Here is a 22,123-nt window from a genome sequence, read left to right as displayed (position 1 = left end):
TATCGACTTCCTGACAGTGTTCAGTAGCCATTAAGAAGGCTAACAGAATGTCAGCTTATATACAATACAATACAATACAGTTTATTTTTGTATAGCCCAAAATCACACAGGATATAACACGATGTGTGGAGTACAAGTCACAGGAGGTGACGCTCAACCTTTCTAACACACTGGTGAGGCCTCATCTGGAGTACTGTGTGCAGTTTTGGTCTCCAGGCTACAAAAAGGACATAACAACACTAGAGAAGGTCCAGAGAAGAGCGACTAGGCTGATTCCAGGGCTACAGGGGATGAGTTATGAGGAAAGATTAAAAGAGCTGAGCCTTTACAGTTTAAGCAAAAGAAGATTAAGAGGTGACCTGAGTGAAGTGTTTAAAATTATGAAGGGAATTAGTCCAGTGGATCTTGACTGTGATTTTAAAATGAGTTCATCAAGAACATGGGGACACAGTTGGAAACTTGTAAAGGGTAAATTTCGCACAAACATTAGGAAGTTTTTCTTTACACAAAGAACGATGGACACTTGGAATAAGCGACCAAGTAGTGTGGTAGACAGTAAGACTTTAGGGACTTTCAAAACTCGACTTTATGTTTTATAGGAAGAAATAAGTGGACAGGACTGGCGAGCTTTGTTGGGCTGAATGGCCTGTTCTTGTCTAGAGTGTTCTAATGTTACCACTGAATCTCTTCTTCAATACGAATTGCTAACTGATTAAATGTCAGTCAGTCATTATCCAACCCACTACCTCCTAACACAGGGTCATGGGGTCTGCTGGAGCCAATCCCAGCCAACACAGGGCACAAGGCAGGAACAAATCTCGGGCAGGGTGCCAACCCACACACCAAGCACACACCAGGGACAATTTAGGATCGCCAATGCACCTGACCTGCATGTCTTTGGACTGTGTGGGAGGAAACCCACACAGACACGGGGAGAACATGCAAACTCCACACAGGGAGGACCCGGGAAGCGAACCACAGGTCTCCTTACTGCGAGGCAGCAGCACTACCCACTGTGCCGCCCCTGTCAGAACAGCTGCCATCAAATCGCCAGCAAGTGGATGTGGAAATGCGCAAGACGAAATGGAAGCAAATTTGAAACTGATAAAGCAAAGTGGAAAATTTCCGAGAAAAGAACCGGAGATTTGGCCGTGGTAAGATAACTCTGTGTGACGGCAAGCCGCATTGCAGCTCTGACAGGATCAGTGTGCGTGTGCTTCGATATTTGATGAATGGTTCGATATGCTGAAGCAAACTTAAAATGCTGACATAAAGTATTGGTGGTGATTTTCTTTTTCCATTTCTCTTCCATTTCGCCTGGGAATCGAACTCAGGCCTCCTTATGGTGAGGCAGCAGCGCTAACGACTGCGCCACCGCGCCACCCATGTTAAATGTTTGTCTATAAAAAAAGAGCACAGTCTATGAGAAGTTCTTATAACCCCTACAAGCTGAATTGAGTTGGTAAAATTCTAACTATTTCTTGTCACTCTGACTACAGATTAGGCTCAACTGGTGACCTGCCTTGCTGACTGTGCCTTATTGTGCTTAGTTGTATGTGCAGAGCTGTACGTTTAGAATGTACTGAACGTGAAGTAAAGCAGAGCGAAATAATTCATCCTTAAGTATAGAAACAATTGAACATTTTTCCCCAATTGTTTTTGCTTTTTATTGTGTAACAACCTTTTTCTTTTATTCCTGTGTGGACTGTTTGCTTTGAATTTTCACTAAACCTTTTAAAATGACCTTTTGGACTGAGAAGTTTCTGTCGGCACACGTCTGACCCGTGCTTGATCCTGCCTTACCTTCCGACAGCTACAAACGTGAATATCTAAGTAATGTCAGATTTTGATGCTGCATTTCAAAACGATTTGTTATGTCGTAAAACTTAAGTAGTAAATTTGAACCAGGTTACTAATTGTGTCTGTGAATGAGGTTTACACGAATTATGCAAGGCTGTGAAGTTCACTAAATGCATTATATTTGTACAAGGGAAGTACTCTTCAGTTGTAATAACCGTTTGAGATGCCAAACCCTGGGCCAAAAAAAATAATAATATACAGTCAAAGTAAAAAGTATGTGAACCCCTAGGAATTATCTAATTCCCATATCAAATATGGTTGTATCTTCATGTCAGTCACAATAATGAACAAACAGTCTCCTATAACTAAAGATACACAGATTTTCAGAGAATTTTTGACCATATTGAATAAATCATTCAAACTGTGAAACTGAAGGTTGGAAAAAGTAAGTGAACCCTAAGCCACTGACTTTTAAAAAGCTCATTGCAGTCCGACTTTAGCACACCGGAGTCCATTTGATAAAACGAGGTTCAGAGGTGTGGTGGCCTGGAATGACTTTGATTGATCACAAACCCTATAAAGTTTGAGTTTGAGCTTTTGACAAGAAGCATATCCAGATGGGAATCACGTCTCACACTAAAGAGCTGCCTGAAGAGCTACGATCGAGAATTGTTCATCTACAGTAGGCCGGAAAGGGTTACAAAGTCATCTCAGAGATTTGAGATATTCATCAGTCTACTGTTAGGCAAGTTGTCTATAAATGGAGACAATTTGGTATTGTGGCTACTTTGCCTAGAAGAGCACAACGCAGAGTCGGCAATGAGGTAAAGAAGAACTCTAGAGTGACAACAAAGGACTTGAAGAAGTCATTAGAACTGGCTAACATCTCTGTTCATGAGTCAACTATACGCAAAACATTAAACAAGAAAGGAGTCCATGGCAGGACACCAAGAGGGAAGCCACTGCTATCAAAAAAGAACCGTGGGATTTAATAACTGGTTGACCCTCCTTTGGCAGCAATGACCTCAACCAGGCGCTTCCTGTAACTGCAGATCAGACCTGCATGTCGGGGGGTTTGGGGGGGGATTTGAGCAGAACTATCTTAACTCTTCCATATCCTTTGCTTGTCTTCTGTGTTTGGCTCAATAGGATTGAGATCTGGGCTCTGACTGGGCCACTCCAAAAGGCCGAGTTTGTTCTTCTGAAGCCACTGTGCTGTGGATTTACTGCGGTGTTTGGGGTCGTTGTCCTGTTGCATCACCCAGCCTCTTCTGAGTTTAAGTTGACAGACAGACACCCTCACATTATCCTGGAGAATTTGTTGATAAACTTGTGAATTCATTTTCCCCTTAATGATGGCAAGCTGTCCAGGCCCTGATGCAGCAAAGCAGGCCCAAATCATGATGTTCCCTCCACCATACTTTACTGTAGGGGTGATGTTTTCATGTTGATATGCAGTGCCCTTTTTACGCCAAATGAAGTTCTGCTTGTTCCTCCCAAATAATTCAATTTTGGTTTCATCACTCCACAAAACATTTTCCCAGTACCGTGGTGGAGTATCCCAAGTGCTCTTTCGCAAACTTCATACATCGGGGAAACCAAACAACCACTGGCGAAGCGGATGGCACAACACAGAAGAGCTACCTCATTAGGCCAGGACTCCGCAGTCTATTTACACCTACAGGACAGTGGTCACTCTTTCAGTGATGAAGATGTGCACATCCTGGACAGGGAGGAACGCTGGTTTGAGCGAGGAGTCAAGGAGGCCATTTACGTGAAAAAGGAACGGCCATCTCTGAACCGAGGAGGGGGGCCTAAGGGTACATCTTTCACCATCTTACAATGCTGTGATTGCAGCCATTCCCCAACTCTCTGTGAATGGCACTCATGGCCATTGATCAATGGACAATTTGCATATCATTGATCACACGGCCCATTGTTAGTCAGTCATTATGCAAAGGTACTGTTTATAAGGCTGGAGACTGAGGAAGTTACTTGGATGGGTGATGTGACGTGTGGAAAAGAACTATGTCCAGATGAACTGAATCAACTTTCTAGAATTCCTAACCTGGATTATTGAGCATGCATCGAGACTTCATGTGGATGGGTCTTTTGGGAACCAAAAATGGTTCCATTATAGCATTGTTCGGATGAATCGCTCTGGGACCGTTATTTTGTTTAACAGTGCGCAACCCAATAAACTCATACAGTGCCATTTAAAGAACCAGGATTTTTAAGAGTGGAGCTAAAAGTTCTGAAATCTGTTGCTCTTTATCCTTGGGAACCTGAATACACAGCCTAATGGCAACATCTGAAGTTTTATGAAAAAGAAGATGGCGTCTGTCTGACAGAATCAAGTTGTCTTCTTTTTATTTTGTTTAAAATGCTGGCCAGACACTGCATGATTTTTAGTACGACTTTTATTTTTTCGACATGAATTTGAGCTTCATCGGACATGGTGTCACATGCAGTATGAGAGGGGTTGCCATGTCCGATCGCACCTTATACGGTCAGAAACATGTTTGCCATGTCAGAAATTTCAGTCGGCTGTCTTGTAGTATTATCAGTCTCATAAGTTCATTTGCTGAGGTCACTATAAAATTACATTGTGCATCAATAGCAGTATATTGTACACGGAGTATTGCTAATTTTCACATTATCGACTTCAAAACTCTAAATATCGTATAGCAACACACATACGAATGAACAGGGAATGACAAAAAATAGGAAAACTTTAGAGGAAAAATCTGAAATAAACACACACAGCTATAAATGACATTGATTATGTACAGAGCCTCTAATTCTGTAAAATAAAAGGTTTTTAATCCCCTCCCCACAAACATTTTGACTCCTTCTGTCTCTTTTCTAATAAAAATCACAAGCCTGTGTTTTAAACTGACTTGTCAAATGAGAACTGGAAAGGGCAGTAGTGGCAACATATAAAGTCATATGAAAAAGTTTGGGACCCCCCTCTCAGCCTGCATAATAATTGACTCTCCTTTCCACAAACAAGATAACCGTGGTCTGTCTTTCATTTACTAGAACATCTGAGTACTGCGGTGTTTTCTGAACAAAGATTTTTAGTGACGCAGTATTTAGTTGTATGAAATTAAATCAAATGTGAAAAACTGGCTGTGCACAAATGTGGGTCCCCTTGTCATTGTGCTGATTTGAATGCCTGTCACGGCTCAATGCTGATTACTGACAACACCAAATGGTTGGATGAGCTCGTTACGCCTTGAACTTCATAGACAGGTGTGTCCAATCATGAGATATAAAGGTATTTAAGGTGGTCAATTACAAGTTGTGCTTCCTTCCCTTTGACTCTCCTCTGAAGAGTCACAGACAGCATGGGATCCTCAAAGCAACTCTCCAAAGATCTGAAAACAAAGATTTTGAGTCTCCTGGTTTAGGGGAAGGCTACAAAAAGCCATCTCAGAGGTTTAAACTGTCAGTTTCAACTGTAAGGAATGGAATCAGGAAATGGAAGGCCACAGGCACAGTTGCTGTTAAACTCAGCAGGTCTGGCAGGCCAAGACAAATACAGGAGAGGCATATGAGCAGGATTGTGGGAATGGTGACAGACAACCCACAGATCACCTCCAAAGACCTGCAAGAACATTTTGCTGCAAATGGTGTATCTGTACATCGTTCTACAGTTCAGCACAATTTGCACAAATACCATCAGTATGGCAGGGTGATGAGAAAGAAGCCCTTTCTGCACTCACACCACAACCAGAGTCATTTGTTGTATGCCAATGCTCATTTAGACAAGCCAGATTCATTATGGAACAAAGTGCTTTGGACTGATGAGACAGAAATTGAGTTATTTGGTCAGAACAAAAAGTGCTTTGCATGGCGGAAGAACAACACCACATTCCAAGAAAAACACCTGCTACCTACTGTCAAATTTGGTGGAGGTTCCATCATGCTGTGGGGCTGTGTGGCTAGTTCAGGGACAGGGGCCCTTGTTAAAGTCGAGGGTCGGATGAATTCAACCCAATATCAACAAATAATTCTTCAGGATAATGTTCAAGCATCAGTCACAAAGTTGAAGTTATGCGGGGGTTGGATAATCCAACAAGACAATGACCCAAAACACAGTTGGAGAATCTACAAAGGCATTCATGCAGAGGGAGAAGTAGAATGTTCTGGAATGACCGTCACAGTCCTCTGACTTGAATATCATAGAAAATCATGATGGGATGATTTGAAGCAGGCTGTCCATCAAATTGAACTGAACTGGAGAGATTTTGTATGAAGAATGGTCAACAATACCTCCATCCAGAATCCAGACACTCATCAAAGGCTATAGAAGGACAGCGTCTAGAAAAAAAGGAGGCTCAACTAAGTATTGATGTCATATCTCTGTTGGGGTGCCCACATTTATGCACCTGTCTAATTTTGTGATGATGCATATTGTATTATTTCTGTTAATCCAATAAACTTGATGTCACTGCTGAAATACCACTGTTTCCATAAGGCATGTCAGATATTAAAAGGAAGCTCAGCCAATGAGAAACAAAAATCCAAAGAATTAAGAGGGGGTCCCAAACTTTTTCGAAGGCATCATGTAGGGTAAGCAGAGATTTTTTTTCATTTAATCATGTGTCAGAAGTGACCCCAGACCATTAACGTAACTGGCAGTACCTACCTCCTCCAGTGGGATGTATGGCACAGAATCTTCATCCCCCAGGTCAATAGGGATCCCCTTGAAGACCACGCAGACTGAGCTGGTGTATATCAACCTTGGGATGTTCTTCTCAATACAAACTACAAGCCAACAAGAACCTCTAGTGAGCACAGGACAGGACAGGACAAAGCAGCTGGAGAAGACCAAGGGGAGAGCCAGGTGGACCATGGAGGAAGCTGAACATTGGGCTTGGTAAACCTTTGGTGAATCCTCATTGAATCATGGGCTGTCTGAAATATCCTAGGAAATGTGTTACAGTGCCCTCCAGAATGTTTGGCACAAAGCTACATTTTCCCTTCATTCACCTTTCTGCTCCACAGTTTAAAATCGCAAATTATAAAATTCAGACGTTATGAAATTACACATTGCATGCTTTCATTTAAGGTGTTTGCATGCATTTTGATCACACGGAGTAGAAATGACAACACTTTTTCTGCATGAACCGTCCAATAAACCCCCAAACCCACCATCCCCCAAATCTGAGGGCACCATAACGTTTTGGACAATCGGCACCAGGGATGAGAGAGAGATCCCTTGGAAGGCACTGAGCACTCACTCATGGGATGGGGTAGGATACCCACTAGTAAACCCACGTGGTCCATTCTGCACCAATGCTAGCTTAGGAAGTGCAGTACACACGTTCAGAATGCAGATGGACACCAGAGAGGGGTTTGACAAGAAGCAGATAGGAGGCTCAGCAATTGGCTCACCTTCGATGATGTTTCTAGTTCCTCCCACATTTATTGATTCAATCTGCTGTTTTTTGAGCTGCAGAAGAGAAAAACAAAACTCATGATGTGTCCTTTGTCCAGCAGAGGGCAGTAGCCACATCAGTCTTGTCTAACTACACCAGTACTGAAGAATATGTTATTATTATTCATTACTTTTATATAGTCAAACAAAATAAAATGCACAAATATAGAAAAGCATAGTGCTATGAGTATAAATAAATGTGGTACAATGTTTCTTGTTGCATATTTATGTATATACTGGGGGCTTTGCTTGCCAACCCCGTCCCCCAGGTGCGCTACATGCCACTCACTTCACGTCTGTGCCGCTCGCGTATGTGGATTTCACTTTCACCAAACAACAAATCTTTTAATTCTCGTGGATACGCCTATTCATTGGGAAGAAACACTACTTTTCCATGATGGCAACACGAATTAGATGATCTACAAGTCTCCGACTTAAAATTTAAATCCGAACAATATATTTGATCTCTTTTCACTGTTCCGTTATTTCACCGATTAATAATTTCCGTTTGTTTGTGCTAATGCGATCTTTACTATCCGTTTTTTGAGACTTTCGAATTTGTATATTTCCATGATTCATTCCATTATCAGATTAAATAAAATGAAATCAAACAAATCACCAGGACCAGATAATATTTACCCTCGAGTTCTTAAGGAGGCTGGCGAGTGCCGATATAAACCCTTGGCACATATTTTTAGGAAGTCACTGCGCACTGGAGAGATTCTGAAGGACTGGAAAATGACAAATATCATCCCATTATATAAAAGGGTGACCGGGCAGATCCAAGAAACTACAGGCCAGTAAGCTTAATGGGCATCACAGCAAAATTAATGGAAGGAATTATTAAGGATGAGATTGAGCAACACCTGGCAAGGACAGGAGAGTTAGTGACCAGTCAGCATGGGCACAGAAGAGGGAGGTCGTGTTTTACTAACAGGCTGGAATTCTATGAGGAGGCAACAAAAGGATACGACCAGAGTGGAGCAGATGAGATTATTTATCTGGACTTTCAGAAAGCATTTGATAAGGTGCCACATCAGATGGTGGGCATCAAATTAAAAGAAGTGGGAGTTCAGGGTGTGGTGTGTAGATGAGGGCAGAATTGGCTCAGACACAGGAAGCAGAGGGTGATGATGTGAGGAGTCTCATCAGAACTGGCTGATGTTAAGAGTGGTGACCAGCAGGGGGCAGTGCTGGGGCTGCTGCTATTTTTAATAAATAGAAATGATTTAGATAGGAATATAAGTAACAAGCTGGTTAAGTTTGGAGATGATACCAAGATAGGTGGATTAGCAGATAATTTGGAATCCGTTATATCATCACAGAAGGACTTGCATAACAGACAGGCTTGGGCAGATGAAATTTAATGTCAGTAAATGTAAAGAATTACAGATAGGAAGTAAAAATGTTAGGTTTGAATACACGGAAAATCGAGAGTCCACCTTATGAGAAGGATTTAGGAGTCACAGTGGACTCTAAGCTATCGACTTCCCGACGGTGTTCAGAAGCCATTAAGAAGGCTAACAGAATGTGAGGTTATATAGCGCCTTGATGTGTGGAGTACAAGTCACAGGAGGTTCTGCTCCACCTTTCTAACACACTGGTGAGGCCTCATCTTGAGTACTGTGTGCATGTTTGGTCTCCAGGCTACAAAAAGGACATAACAACACAAGAGAAGGTCCAGAGAAGAGCGACTAGGCTGATTCAGGGGCTACAGGAGTTGAGTTATGAGGAAAGATGAAAAGAGCTGAGTCTTTACAGTTTAAGCAAAGAAGATTAAGAGGAGACCTGAGTGAAGTGTTTAAAATTTTGAAGGGAATTAGTCCAGTGGATCGAGACTGTTATTTTAAAATGAGTTCATCAAGAACACGGGGACACAGCTGGAAACTTGTGAAGGGTAAATTTCACACAAACATTAGGAAGTTTTTCTTTACACAAAAAACGATAGACACTTGGAATAAGCGACCAAGTAGTGTGGTAGACAGTAAGACGTTGGGGACTTTCAAAACTCGACTTGATGTTTTATAGGAAGAAATAAGTGGACAGGACTGGCGAGCTTTGTTGGGCTGAATGGCCTGTTCTCGTCTAGAGTGTTCTAATGTTATCACGGAATCTCTTCTTCAATACGAATTAGACGATCTACAAGTTTCCGACTTAACAACATATTTGATCTTTTTTCACTGTTCCGTTATTTCACCGAGTAATAATTTCCATTTGTTTACACTATTGTGATCTTTACTATCAGTTTTTTTGCAGACTTTTGAATTTGTATACTTTCATGATCTCTAACCTGCTCTGCATGCGTATCGCGCCAACGTTTCTGAATTCTTTAGGATGTTCTACTATGTCATCTACTCTTTGTCTTTTATTTACGGCCCCGGCGTTGGTTAAATCTGTGGGCACAAAGTCTCGTCTCGCGGGACGTGAAGGTGTCTCTCTGAGAAAGTCACGTCTCCTCGCATGATTTTTTATTATAATAGAGAGATATCTACAGAAATGTATCATTTGAGTCGGGTGCCCATTGGGGTATCCGTTGTTTGCCTGACTTTTTTTTTTTTTTATTTTTACAAAGACTAGCACCATCCCCCAATCAAGGAGTCATTGGCCACCGAAAAGAGTTTCATGTTAATTCAGGACTCGTCATTCTGGAGCTGAGCAGAAATCACAGTTAACCAAAAAATGCAATTTTCCTCAGCAGGTCAGGGTGACGTCTTTCTCCAGTCCTTAAGCTCATCTGCCAAGTGTGGTTATGTGGGGAGCCCACGTAGCTCAGGGCGCGAGCTGCACCCCCTCTGGTCACTTTATGAAAAGACACTGAAGGTACTCACCTGGTCAGGGCCGGACATGCCGTAGGACGCCACATGGAACACGCAGTCCACGTCCTTGCAGGCTTTGTGCACGGTCTTGTAATCCCGGATGTCGCCCTGTTAATACAAACAGCAAGTGGACAGTGTCAACTATCAGGAGAAGTGGATTTAGGGTTAGGGTCTCCAGCTGCTTTAACATCCCCCCGGCCTCCTCTCGAGGACCACGTCACTGAACCCCACGTCCTCTCTACTTTCCAATCCCACAGCTGGATGTGTCCATATGAGAGAATGAAAGTCGGGTGGTGAGTCATTAAAAGGCACCGCCACTTACCTGGATAAATTTTGCGCCCTCAGGGATGTCCCATTTTGGCTTCTGCAAATCCAGAAGAATTACGGAAATGCCTTCTCTGACCAGCGTGCACCCCAAGTGTTGTCCCAAGTAGCCCGCTCCTCCCGTCACCAAGGCCTTGGCTACTTTACGCCCACCCGGGGCAGAGTGGCTCCTCAGAATGCAGTCAAAGGCATTGCTCTGATGGGGCACCACGCCGCTAGACCTGTGCTTTGCGCCCACACCGCTGTTTATCCCAGGGTGCCCCCCAGAGCTCCCTTTGAGTTGGTAATCTTCTCGTTGCTGAAGCTGGCACACAGATTGGTGGAGCTGCACTTCACACGTAGCCATTCACGTATAGATTGCTGATTTGGGGGTCGAGTCCTGTAGTGTTAGGAAATAAGGAGAAGATCTCAATACTGAGGAGTACGTCAGACATCAGCGCCGGCTCCGGGGCGTCAGGGTTGAGTACAAAGTGATTGGTCTGTCTGGGGTGAGCTGATAAAATTATTGCCACAGGCTGCACTTTTCTCAGGTTGGCATTTTCATACAACATTATTATTTTTTTTAACATCACAAAATAATATAAACGTTTACAATCAATTATGAACTTATTACATACACATCTCATTCCCTATCTTAAAAAAAACTGTGATACACACTCGCCGAGCAAATTTTTTAAGATCACTAGGCTGATACTGGGCAGGGCCCCTCAAAACGGCTTCAGTTCCTCATGGCATGGATTCCACCAGATGATGAAAACGGGCCTTTGACACTCCTGGTCCATGCTGACCAGAACCATTGCAACACATCATTTCTGCAGAATTGTCAGCTGCGAATCTCTTGTTCTACCAGGTGTTCTGTTGGACTCAGAGAAGAGCACTGAGGAACACTGAACTCTGCGACATCGGGGCATTGGGGGGGGGGGAACGGCGGAGCAGGTCGATCCATTAGGCTACAAGGCGGCCAAGTAGGCACCTAGGGGCGCCATTTATGACAGTTAAGGGACGCGCGCTCCGGTCACCAATTGGGGTCCAATGATCCAGAGTGGGCACAGTTTACCAACATGAAGGTTCACGCGCTCTGTGCACTCAGGGGCGCGCGCTCCTTAAAGCCCGAGGTATACGCATGAAAGGAGCGCGTATTTCGGACACCGAGGAGGACTGGGGCGGGGAGACCCCCAACCACAACATGTCGTCGAAGTCTAATAATACCAACTACCCGCTATGGACAACGAGTGGCTACGTCCGTCAAACCCCGGCCTACTGTAGTGCTACAAATGCGCTGGTTACCGGAGTCCTGGCGTGATCACCTAAGAACATCACACATTCATACCCAAAGCTTTTGGACAATTCCTTTGATGGAAATAATTTTTCCGTAATTTTTCAAAAATGTCATGAAATGCTACGGGGGCTCATTTACACCAAAAGGCAATCCGCCTGTATAGCGCCTCACTGGGACTGGGACTGCCAAGCCACTTTTTTCTCTTTTAAAATATCTTCCTTTTTCAGCTATTCTGGTGTGTGCTCAGACCATTGGGTGTGTGTGTCTGTGTGTGTGTGTGTATTTATATGTCTCTCTGTTTATGTGTTTATTTATTTAAAAAACCCTAACCCTGTGCACAAATAAAAATACATCCATCTATCTAGTGCCTTTCACATATCTATCTGTCATATAGTGCCTCACATTCATCTATCTGTCTGTTATATAGCGCCTTTCACATCTATCTATCTATCTATATAGTGCCTTTCATATCTATCTATCTGTGTTATATAGCTCCTTTTACATTTATCTGTCTATGTTATATAACACCTTTCACATTTATCATTCTATCTGTCTGTTAGATAGATAGATGTGAAAGGTGCTATCTATCATATAGCAACTTTCACATCTATCTATCTGTCCGTTATATAGCACCTTTCACATCTATCTATCTATCTGCATTATATAGCACCTTTCACATTCATCTATCTTATCTATCTGCTACCATCTATATATCTATCTGTCTGTCATATAGTGCCTCACCTTCATCTATCTGTCTGTTATATAGCGCCTTCCACATTTATCTATCTGGGACAGCCAAATCAAAAGTTTTTCTTTCAAGTAAATTTTCTTCCTTTCTGGTCATTCTGGTATGCGTTAAAGCATATAGTGTGTGAGTCTATCTATCTGTCTGTTATATAGTGCCTTTCATTACCCATCCATCTATCAAATAGTACCTTTCACATTTAACTATAATATATAGTGTAAAAATTATTAATAGAAGTAAAATGTATAATAAATGTCCTAATACATGAAGTGCACCCCTTTTTCTATCTATTATATAGTGCCTTTCATATCTATATATCTATCATATAGTGCCTTTCATATCTATCTATCTATCATATAGTGCCTTTCATATCTATCTATTTATTATATAGTGATTTTCATATCTATCTATTATATAGTGCCTTTCATATCTATCTGTTATATAGTGCCTTTCATATCTATCTATTATATAGCACCTTTCATTTCTATCTATCTATCATATAGTGCCTTTCATATCTATCTATTATATAGTGCCTTTCATATCTATCTGTTATATAGCACCTTTCATATCTATATATCTATCATATAGTGCCTTTCATATCTATCTATCTATCATATAGTGCCTTTCATATCTATCTATTTATTATATAGTGATTTTCATATCTATCTATTATATAGTGCCTTTCATATCTATCTGTTATATAGTGCCTTTCATATCTATCTAACTATTATATAGTGCCTTTCATATTTATCCACGATGAGCGGCAATGTCATTTGAGATATCACAACTTCACTTCGAACTCTGCTGGAAGTGAATTAGATGTAACGGGGTATCCAGGCAGGCACTGACCACCTACATTTCTGTTAGAAAGTAAAACAGACATCTTTGAGGGGCAACGTTAACCCACCAACGAGTGAACAGGAGGCAACTAAAAACTGAGGGCTCAAAGAACGACACTTAACACCTCCAGGCTACAAATTCACTTTGCAAAGAACACCTGTAGCCGCCGACGGGCTCCGGCACTCAGGTGAGGGAAATCCTGCTCGGGGGCTTCCATGCTTCCTCCCTATTGTGGTGTGTTCGGCAGGTTTGATTTTTATATTCTTGATTCTGTCACATGAAGCTTTATGAAGGAGATTATTGTAAAATAAACCTGCACGGCGAACCCGACAATCCCACTGTTGCAAAAGGCATTGTTGCTAAGGAGCATTAGCATAAATTATAAACTAGTAATCATATCAAGTTTTTCGATGAGTGTAGGGTGTCATGAGCTGTGTGACAAAGTCCAAGAGATGCCACTTAACTAACCGCTGCTGCCCCATCTAAAGAACTTTTTTTGTGAAGAGAGGGAGCTGGCAGGACAGGTGTGCTCGTGTCCCGGCAGTGGCAGCGCGATGCCCCCCAGTCGCCGTTATTTATCCTACATGGCTTATTCCTATCAAATGCCCAGCCTAAGAACACTTACCGGTCTTGTTGAGATATTTTTGCTACTCCTCCGGTAGTAGTCGGAATCCTCCGGTTTGGAAAATCTCAAGTGGGAGTTCCAACGGCCCGGGAGCGGCCCCTTATCTACCTGCCGGCTGCTTTAGTGCGAACTGCAGGACACGTCCCGCGGTCGAACTCTGCAGCACCCGGCGTCACCGTAATGACGCGGCTACGAGCGCCCTTTACTTTTTGTTTCCTGCAAGTCGTCGCGGTTCTTTTTTTTGTATTTTAACTCTTTAGTTAAACACAACGGTTGAAACGAATATTTCCTCCATTTAACAAAATCCACTTTCAAATAAGAATGCATGGCGCAGTTAAGCGGTTAATAAATGTAGAACTGTAGCTTAATGTTCATTTGGTCGCAAGTGAAAGTAATTTCTGAGTGCCATTTGTCTACATTTTGTGTAAAATTCCAATTCCAGCTGTGCAACAAACTACACCCTATTACCAGTCAGGTGACACAGACAGGGGAGAGAACACTGAAAGGACGTCTTTGGGATGGGGTCCGGCGCCACGGCTCTGGATAAAGAAAATGGATGAGGGTGGAGAAAAAAAAAGGGCAAGCGGGGGGGCAACGGTGATGAGTGACGTCATTCTGATGACGACTCTGAAAATTGGGACCCAGCAACAGGAATGATTCACTCTGCTACCAACCCTCTAACGAGGAGCTGTTTCCAAATACGGGGTTAGGGGGGGGGGGGGGGGATTCTTCAACGACAAACTTCACTTGGTTTGTGTCACATCTCACTCGAGCTCGAGAACACCACGCTGGAGAGGCTTTACTTCAACGTGAAAAGCCTTTAAATGTGAACCTGTGGTCCAGGTGGGCAGATCTGCTTCTCTTCTGACAAGCCGCAAGTCCTCGTGTGTGTTTCTGAAGGGTGGTGGTTCTTTGGTTAGAATGTCTGGATTTCTCTTGAGCTCCTGTGAGGTCTTCATTTCCACCCGGGAGAACACCATGTTGTCAGTCTCTGCACTTTTCTGATTGACGGACCCGCTAGCATCGAGCCTGATATTTGGCAGCTGCTGGCCACTTGTTACTGGTGACATTTAGCGCTGGCGCAGTTTCAGTGTGAAGACGCCGTGACCGGACCACCTGATTCTTCTTCTTCTTTCGACTGCTCCCGTTAGGGGTCACCACAGCGGATCATCTTTTTTACCATATCTTCCTGTTTTCTGTGTCTTACTCCTTCATGTCCTCTGTCACCACATCCATAACCCTCCTCCTAGGCCTTCCTCTTTTCCTCTTGCCTGGTAAAAGCCTGTAAATCACCGCCGCTGCTTCTTTGCAGTATCAGACAGAAAAAGAAATTCTTCATTGTGGTCTGGTGATTTGAAAGTTGACCGACTAAACTCCGCTGCCTCACCGTGCTGACAATTTGTGCTTCTTTAGAGGAGTTGTCGTTGCAATTCCACAATTCAAACTCATTCAATACAAATGAAAGCACAGAGTGGTGTACACAAACCAGATTAATTCTGACCTTAATTGAAATATTTAGTTGTTTTTAAAGGCTTTTAATTCTGAAGCTTTAATCAATTTTAATACAGACTGTTGAACAAAAGGATCTTTTTCTTCTTTCGGCTGCTCCGCCACACACTGTAAAAAATGTCAATAAATTAAACGGTAAAAATACTGTAAATGGTGAAAGTAAAAGACCTTTAGTGAAAAAAAGGAAAGTTACCTTATGTTCTACTGAAAATTACCTGTATATCTTAAACAATACATTTCATTATTTTTTACAGCCAGGTTCTGTAAAATCGATATGTTTCTACCTTCAAAATATGCTAAATACCGTTTATTGGTGTATTACAGTTACACTGAAAAAAACTGTTAATTTTACAGTGTAAAACTGTTAAATAGCGAAGGTAAACAACCGTAAAATGTAAAACGGTAAAGCGCAGTTTCAGTAAAATCGGTTGCGATATTTGCATAAGCAGGCCCGGTCTTAGGTATTATGGGGCCCTAGGCGAAAGGGGTGGGCAGATTCAGTCCTGGAGGGCCACAGTGGCTGCAGGTTTTTGCTCCAACCCAGTTGCTTAATAAGAAGCCCTTATTGCTCAAATAACACTTCAGCTTCACTTTAGTTGTTTCGCTCGTTAAGATTTTGAACCCTTATTGCTTATTTTAGTCTTAAATAGCTGTATTCTTGGTTTTTAATTGCTCCTAATTAGCAATACCATGCAAATGACAAAAGAGACCAGCATTTCTCCATTTAGCTTGTTTTCATTTACACCTGTGTGTGTTTATCACGCACTATTTGGTTTAATTAAATACTTGGAAGGAAAGTGAAGAGAAAAAAGTGAAGCACTGAGAATTACTCATCTGTTTTAGACTTCAAATCATTTGGATGATATCCTTAGAAAGGAAAATAAATCTAGGATATGAGAATGACCTGACATGGCAGAGTTAAAGCACTAGGAAGCCATGCAATTAAATAAGTGACAAGGATTGGTTTTTAATTAAGCAACTGGGTTGGAACAAAAACCTACAACCACTGCGGCCCTCCAGGACTGAATCTGCCCACCCCTGCCCTAGGCAAAAGGGGGGTCCAGGAGCCCCCCTGGAAGCCCTGTGAAATGCGTGAAAATTAGACCAAGGAGTCGATCCGGGGCCCTAGGCGGTCGCCTACTTCGCTTATGCCTAAGGCCGGGCCTGATTGGGACAAATAATGCTGTAGTATATTTAAGTATATATGACAATTGCTCACTCGGACAATTTGTTTTGGGGTCCCCCAAGAAGGCGGGGGCCCTAAGCTATAGCTTGTGTAGCTTATATGTAAATCCTGCACTGTTTAAGGACACGCCCCTTTTACCATATTGTTCCTGGTTAACCGCATACCTTTGCACAGTAGAGATAAAAACTTAAACTAAGTTGACAGACTTATTTCTCCCTGCGTGCTGAAGGTTATTTGTGGTTATGGAAGCTGATTTATGGTGGGTTGTATTCGATAAGTAGGACACCATACACCACAGAAGCAAACTTTACTTCCCCACCAGACAACGCGCCATAACTTCCTTAAACATTGAATTGTTTTCAATGTGTATAATTAAATGGTACATTCTTGTTATTGATGGTTGTTACTTTACTGATGGAAACTGTGTACTGGGGTTTGACCCTAACAATACATATTGTTTATTGATTGGCATATTTATTACACAACATTAATTTCTGGTTATGGTTAAACATTCTCTTCTGTTGAAATTTGTTGCAAAGAACAAATAGTTTTTATACTGTAGACCAAAAAATATTGTCACCTTCTTTTTTACGGTAAAATTCTGGCGACCCCAGCTACCAGTATTTTACCGTAAATTTAACATTACAGTATTTTTTTTTTTTACAGTGCAGCTGATCATCCAACGCTGGTATCCAGAAGGTTGCCGGTTCGAATCCCCGTCACTGCCAAAAGAGATCCTACTCTGCTGGGCCCTTGAGCAAGACCCTTAACCTGTAATTTCTCCAGGGGCACTGTACAATGGCTGACCCTGCGCTTTGAACCCTTGGAGGGGTATGCGAAAACTAACAAATTCTTAATACAAGAAATTGTATAAGGTGAAATAAAAGAACCGGATGCCCTTCCTGATGTAACCCTCCCCATTTATCCGGGCTTAGTACCGGCACGAAGAAACACACTGGTCTGTGCATCCCTGTGGCTGGTTTGTTGAACAAAAGGATAACAAGAAAAAAAAAACTAAAGAATAATCTATTTAAGGACAAAATTTAGTTTTTAAATATTGGATTGTTTTTTTTTTTCTTAGTCTGATCCCATTTTTTATAAAATTGAAAACCGCTATGGTCTTAACCGTTATTTGTAAATGAAGTCCATGCACTTATCCTTCTCCACGAAAACCTCCATCATTTTCTTCTAAAAGTCCCTCCTTATTTTCCTTTAGTTTTAAAAATCTTAATCTTCCATTTTGGCAGTCAGTCGGAACAAAAAATAAAAATAAACGGCCCGCTGCGGCGCACTTGACTTTCTGATGTCGCTGACTTATCGGCGCCTCTGAGTAGAAGAACAGCGAGCACCTGTTGGGCTCACATGCGCCCCCTTCAGGGCGGTACGGTACTGTCTGTCTCTCCTTGTGCCTTTTCACTGCGGTTTTATTTCCGATCAGCAAGACTAAATATGTCACACACATTCATTAAAGATATTAGTCAGAATGTGGAAAGTCTGGGTGTATAATAAAAGTGTCTACAAACTTTATATTGGCGACATACAGAGAGACAGCGACAGGCACGTGACAATCACAGGCATCAACCCCGTCAGTGAGGAGAGCGCAGTCCGAGGGGAGGTGAGACTCGTCGCTGCCGCCCCTCGCGTTTCTCTCCTGTGTTTGAACAGGAAATGCGCCTATTCAGCGATTTTGACTATAAAAATAATCATAATTATTGGAATCATACAGAAAACAAATTTATAGTACAGACCAGTAGACACATTTATTTTATGTTATCATTATTATTTTTTTTACTTTTCATGATGACAGGTTAGGTTCTGCCTCACTTGTCTCACCTGACCGCACATCCCTGCTTTAGAGGGCTCACGGGGCTTCATCTTCTTCTGGATTTGACCTACATGTCTTCAGGCAGGTGGAGTAAGACACGTGGACATTTCTCATGTCTTGTCATACAGTAATAGAAGCTCAAAAAAAATAATAAGAATGTCAAAGTGAAGAACCAATTCTGAAATGACACATTTGTTTCAGAGATGTTTTTTAATATAAACATAATAATCCTGATTCATAAATATATACACATTTGACATTGACCCCAAATATGGTACAAAATCTGATTTTTTTTTATATATATAAAGATACACAATGCTTTGGTTGCAAATGATGGCACCAAATGAACGACCTCTCAGTTGCAAGCAAGAGGAGAAATCCGATCAGACAAATTAACGCATCCACAGATCCTTCTGCTGCTCAAAGAGTTGGACTTTTCTGGGGAAAAAAAGGTAGGCAGGAAAAGTGAACAAGTCAGTGACACGCTGCTCTCAATTAATAACATTTATGCTTTACCGCCAGCCTCATTAATGATTCTTAGATTAACAGAATGTAAGTAAATGATTAAGATATATAACTTATTGTCTTCTCTTATCCACATTTAACCTGTGTGTCTGTCCACATGCTATGTCTCTATCATTCCAACAGAGAATACATATTTTAGTAACAAAATGCTTTATATTTATCATTCCAACAGATGGCACATCACAAACATTTTTAGCAATTATGCATTGCATTTGTCATTGCAATACATGGTGCATCACAAACATTAATGCTGCTTATACAAATCCCATACCACATGGCATATAACAAGAGATGTATGCATTGTATTTGTCATTCCAACAGATGGTGCATCACAAACATTTGTAGTAATCCACCTTAATAAAAGGATAAGTGTCTGTCTGTTTGGTGCCATATCTCTGTCATTCTAAAAGATGGTACATCACAAACATTAAAACTGCTTCTACAAATCCCAAACTGCATGGTATATAACAGAACATGTGTGTCGCATTTGTAATTCCAACAGATGGCACATCACAAACATTTTTAGTAATAATATGCATTGCATTTGTCATTCAAATTGATTGTGCACCGCAGACATTAAAACTGCTCCTCCAAGTCCCATACCAAATGGCAAATGACAGATACAAATGCATTGCATTTGTCTTTTCAACAAATGGCACATCACAAACATTTTAGTAATAATATGCATTGCATTTGTCATTCCAACACATGCCACATCACAAATACTGCTTAACACTGCTTTTAAGAAATACCATACAAAATGGTGCATAACAAAAACAATCATTACGTTTGTCATTCCAACAGATGGCTCCTCAAACATTTTTAGTAATAAAATGCATGAGCTTTGTCATTCCAACAAATGGCGCATGACAATAATTTGTAGCAATAAGATGTGTTGCATTTTTCATTCCAACAGATGGCACAATACAAACCTTAACTCTGCTTTTATGAATCCCATGGCAAATGGCATATAACAGAGACATATGCTTGGAATTAGCATTCCAATAGAAGGCAAATAAATCCCTCTGATTATTAATTTGATGGACAAGGCCAGATTAACAGAATGTTGTTCATACTTTTAACATCTGGTCCCCTTTGATCATTTTGGGGCAGGTTTCAGTGAACAGGCCCCTTGCTGTCATGGGCCACTGGGCACGCACCCCGACTGCCCCGATAGCAGAATGGTCAGGCTGTTCATATTTGTGAAACATGTGAAAGAGCAAGGCGATGATGCACAAAAAGTTACCCGAGACCTGTGAACTTACTGATGTGGAATTCTGGCTGTCTGATTTCAGCTGTTTTTCCAGCAGGAGTTCCCTGTAAAGACAGAATTGTAGTGAGTGTCATGTGACTGCTGGAGAAGGCGCTATATGCTCATATCATATTGGATGCCACCTGTCACCCAGTATTTGAAAAACAGCAGATTAAGAGTCAGAAATAATAATGACAGTTTCAGGAAGTTCACTTCCCTAAAACTGAAAAATTTATTTACTAAATAAATACAAACAAACAACCTTAAAAAAAAAAGCCATTCAAATTAGAGGCATACTGACCGGAAGGCCCTTGCTTGTGTTAAGAAGCGCCTCGCTTTCCCGATTTCATCTGCTAGCCTCTGTAAATCGTCTCCTTCAAAAGACGGCAGAATCGGATCCTGTAGAGAAAAAGAGAGAGCCGTTGAAGAGACTGAAAGTGACGGTGACAATTCACGTTGTGCATTTCTTTGCAGACGCAGTCCCTCAAAATTCACACCTCGGGTGTCTGTCCATAGAGTGTCCGTTTTTTTTTTTTATCCAATGCCTATGGAGGATTTTGGTGGCCACTTGAAAAGAAACCCACCATACCAGGATTCTACAGGGTGGTCCAGATCTAATTATGCAATCATGCAATTTTCATTACGCTGCAACTTAAGTTTATTACATAGAGAATTCACAAAAAAATATTTTTGTTGCCGATAGATGGCAGCACCTGCGCTGCTTTCGTTTATTGCAAGATATTTCGAGAAAAGCCAAGCAAAATGACACCTTTTATTGGCTAACTAAAAAGATTTCGAGGCAACTCAGGCCCCTTCTTCGAAATCTTTTTAGTTAGCCAATAAAAGGTGTCATTTTGTTTGGCTTTTCTCTACATTCATAATGGCTAACACGGTACAACACCCTGGTACTAAAGATATTGTATTTCGAACAATTCTTTTGTCTTGCTTTGTTTTCCTGCATTCCATTAAAAGTTGTATAGTTAGATCTGGACCACCCTATAGAAAACCCGAATGGTCACCGGATTCAGCCGCGGTCCCTTATGGAGGCTGTCCATTGTAAGATGAACCCGCAGTCTCTCCTGCACAACTACGATGACTGAGTGTATCTGCTGAGTAACTGAAGTCAATCAGCAGCGATACGGTCCTGCGTAGAGCCCTCATCACATGACCGTCAGACGGTCGATTTAAATGATTTAAGTAAAAATCATAAGGTTGTGCCAAACCTGTGCTGGTTTTGAGGATCTGACAAGACATTTGTGTACTGTTGTGAATTAATGAAAAATTGTGCTTTGCTTTAGGGGAACTTAATTTACCGCAAAAAAAACAAAACAAAACGGTAAAATAAGAAGACTTTAATATAGTAGTTTAATCACCGAGGACAGCAATCAATGAGATTACAACGGCATTCCCTGCGTTTTCCATAAACAACTGTTGCTGCATTCAGTTTGAAGTGGGAAGTCAGGAATTCGAATTCCTAGTTGGAATTTTCATCTGGGACAAGTCGGATTTGTAACTTGACTTCGACTTCAGATCACAGCGTCAATCCAAACTCGCGACGTAAATCTCGAACTTTCAATAAACTCAAGCTGTGGACCTCCGGAGCGCCACTCCATTGAGGAGGTTTCAGTAGCGTAGCGTAGTGGGGGCGGCCCGCCCCGGGCGGCACTTTTAGGGGGCGGCAAAATTTCACAATAAATAATATCTTGTAAAAATTTGAACCATACCTAAATAAGGGGGAGGCTGACACCCACGCTACGCCACTGGGAGGTTTAGTGGCTTTATGTTATACTAGTCATTAAGCCCGTTACAATAATGGGCGCTAGAACAGTAGTGCATAAACATTAGTAGGAACAGTCTGTATTAAATGGCAAGGGACTTTGACCTCATTCTTTTTGTTGGTCGTATTTTTCTTTCTTTCAGCCTTTCTTTTGTTGATGTTTACTTGCTGAGC

General features: G+C 41.7%; 3 protein-coding genes across 3 annotated transcripts in view; 1 reads left to right on the top strand and 2 right to left on the bottom strand.

The window, feature by feature from the left end:
* sdr42e2 (short chain dehydrogenase/reductase family 42E, member 2) overlaps nt 1-10,737 on the bottom strand; it is a 28,567-nt gene extending 17,830 nt beyond the window's left edge. The window contains exons 1-4 of the mRNA XM_028814614.2: nt 10,385-10,737; nt 10,075-10,170; nt 7,204-7,261; nt 6,455-6,573 (exon numbers count right to left, since the gene is read on the bottom strand). Of these exons, the coding sequence (XP_028670447.1) occupies nt 6,455-6,573; nt 7,204-7,261; nt 10,075-10,170; nt 10,385-10,732 (621 nt within the window). The 5' untranslated portion in view covers nt 10,733-10,737. The remainder of the gene's footprint in view (nt 1-6,454; nt 6,574-7,203; nt 7,262-10,074; nt 10,171-10,384) is intronic.
* LOC127529603 (uncharacterized) overlaps nt 1-22,123 on the top strand; it is a 200,894-nt gene that overhangs the window by 100,017 nt on the left and 78,754 nt on the right. The gene's annotated exons all lie outside the window — the stretch shown is intronic.
* Nucleotides 18,585-22,123, bottom strand: part of vwa3a (von Willebrand factor A domain containing 3A) — a 117,244-nt gene continuing 113,705 nt past the window's right edge. Inside the window, exons 32-34 of the mRNA XM_028814182.2 lie at nt 20,474-20,571; nt 20,167-20,237; nt 18,585-18,833 (exon numbers count right to left, since the gene is read on the bottom strand). Of these exons, the coding sequence (XP_028670015.2) occupies nt 18,751-18,833; nt 20,167-20,237; nt 20,474-20,571 (252 nt within the window). The 3' untranslated portion in view covers nt 18,585-18,750. The remainder of the gene's footprint in view (nt 18,834-20,166; nt 20,238-20,473; nt 20,572-22,123) is intronic.

Source organism: Erpetoichthys calabaricus, chromosome 11, assembly GCF_900747795.2.
Source record: "Erpetoichthys calabaricus chromosome 11, fErpCal1.3, whole genome shotgun sequence".
Classification (NCBI taxonomy): Eukaryota; Metazoa; Chordata; class Cladistia; order Polypteriformes; family Polypteridae; genus Erpetoichthys; species Erpetoichthys calabaricus.
This window is presented reverse-complemented; position numbering and strand designations above follow the sequence as displayed.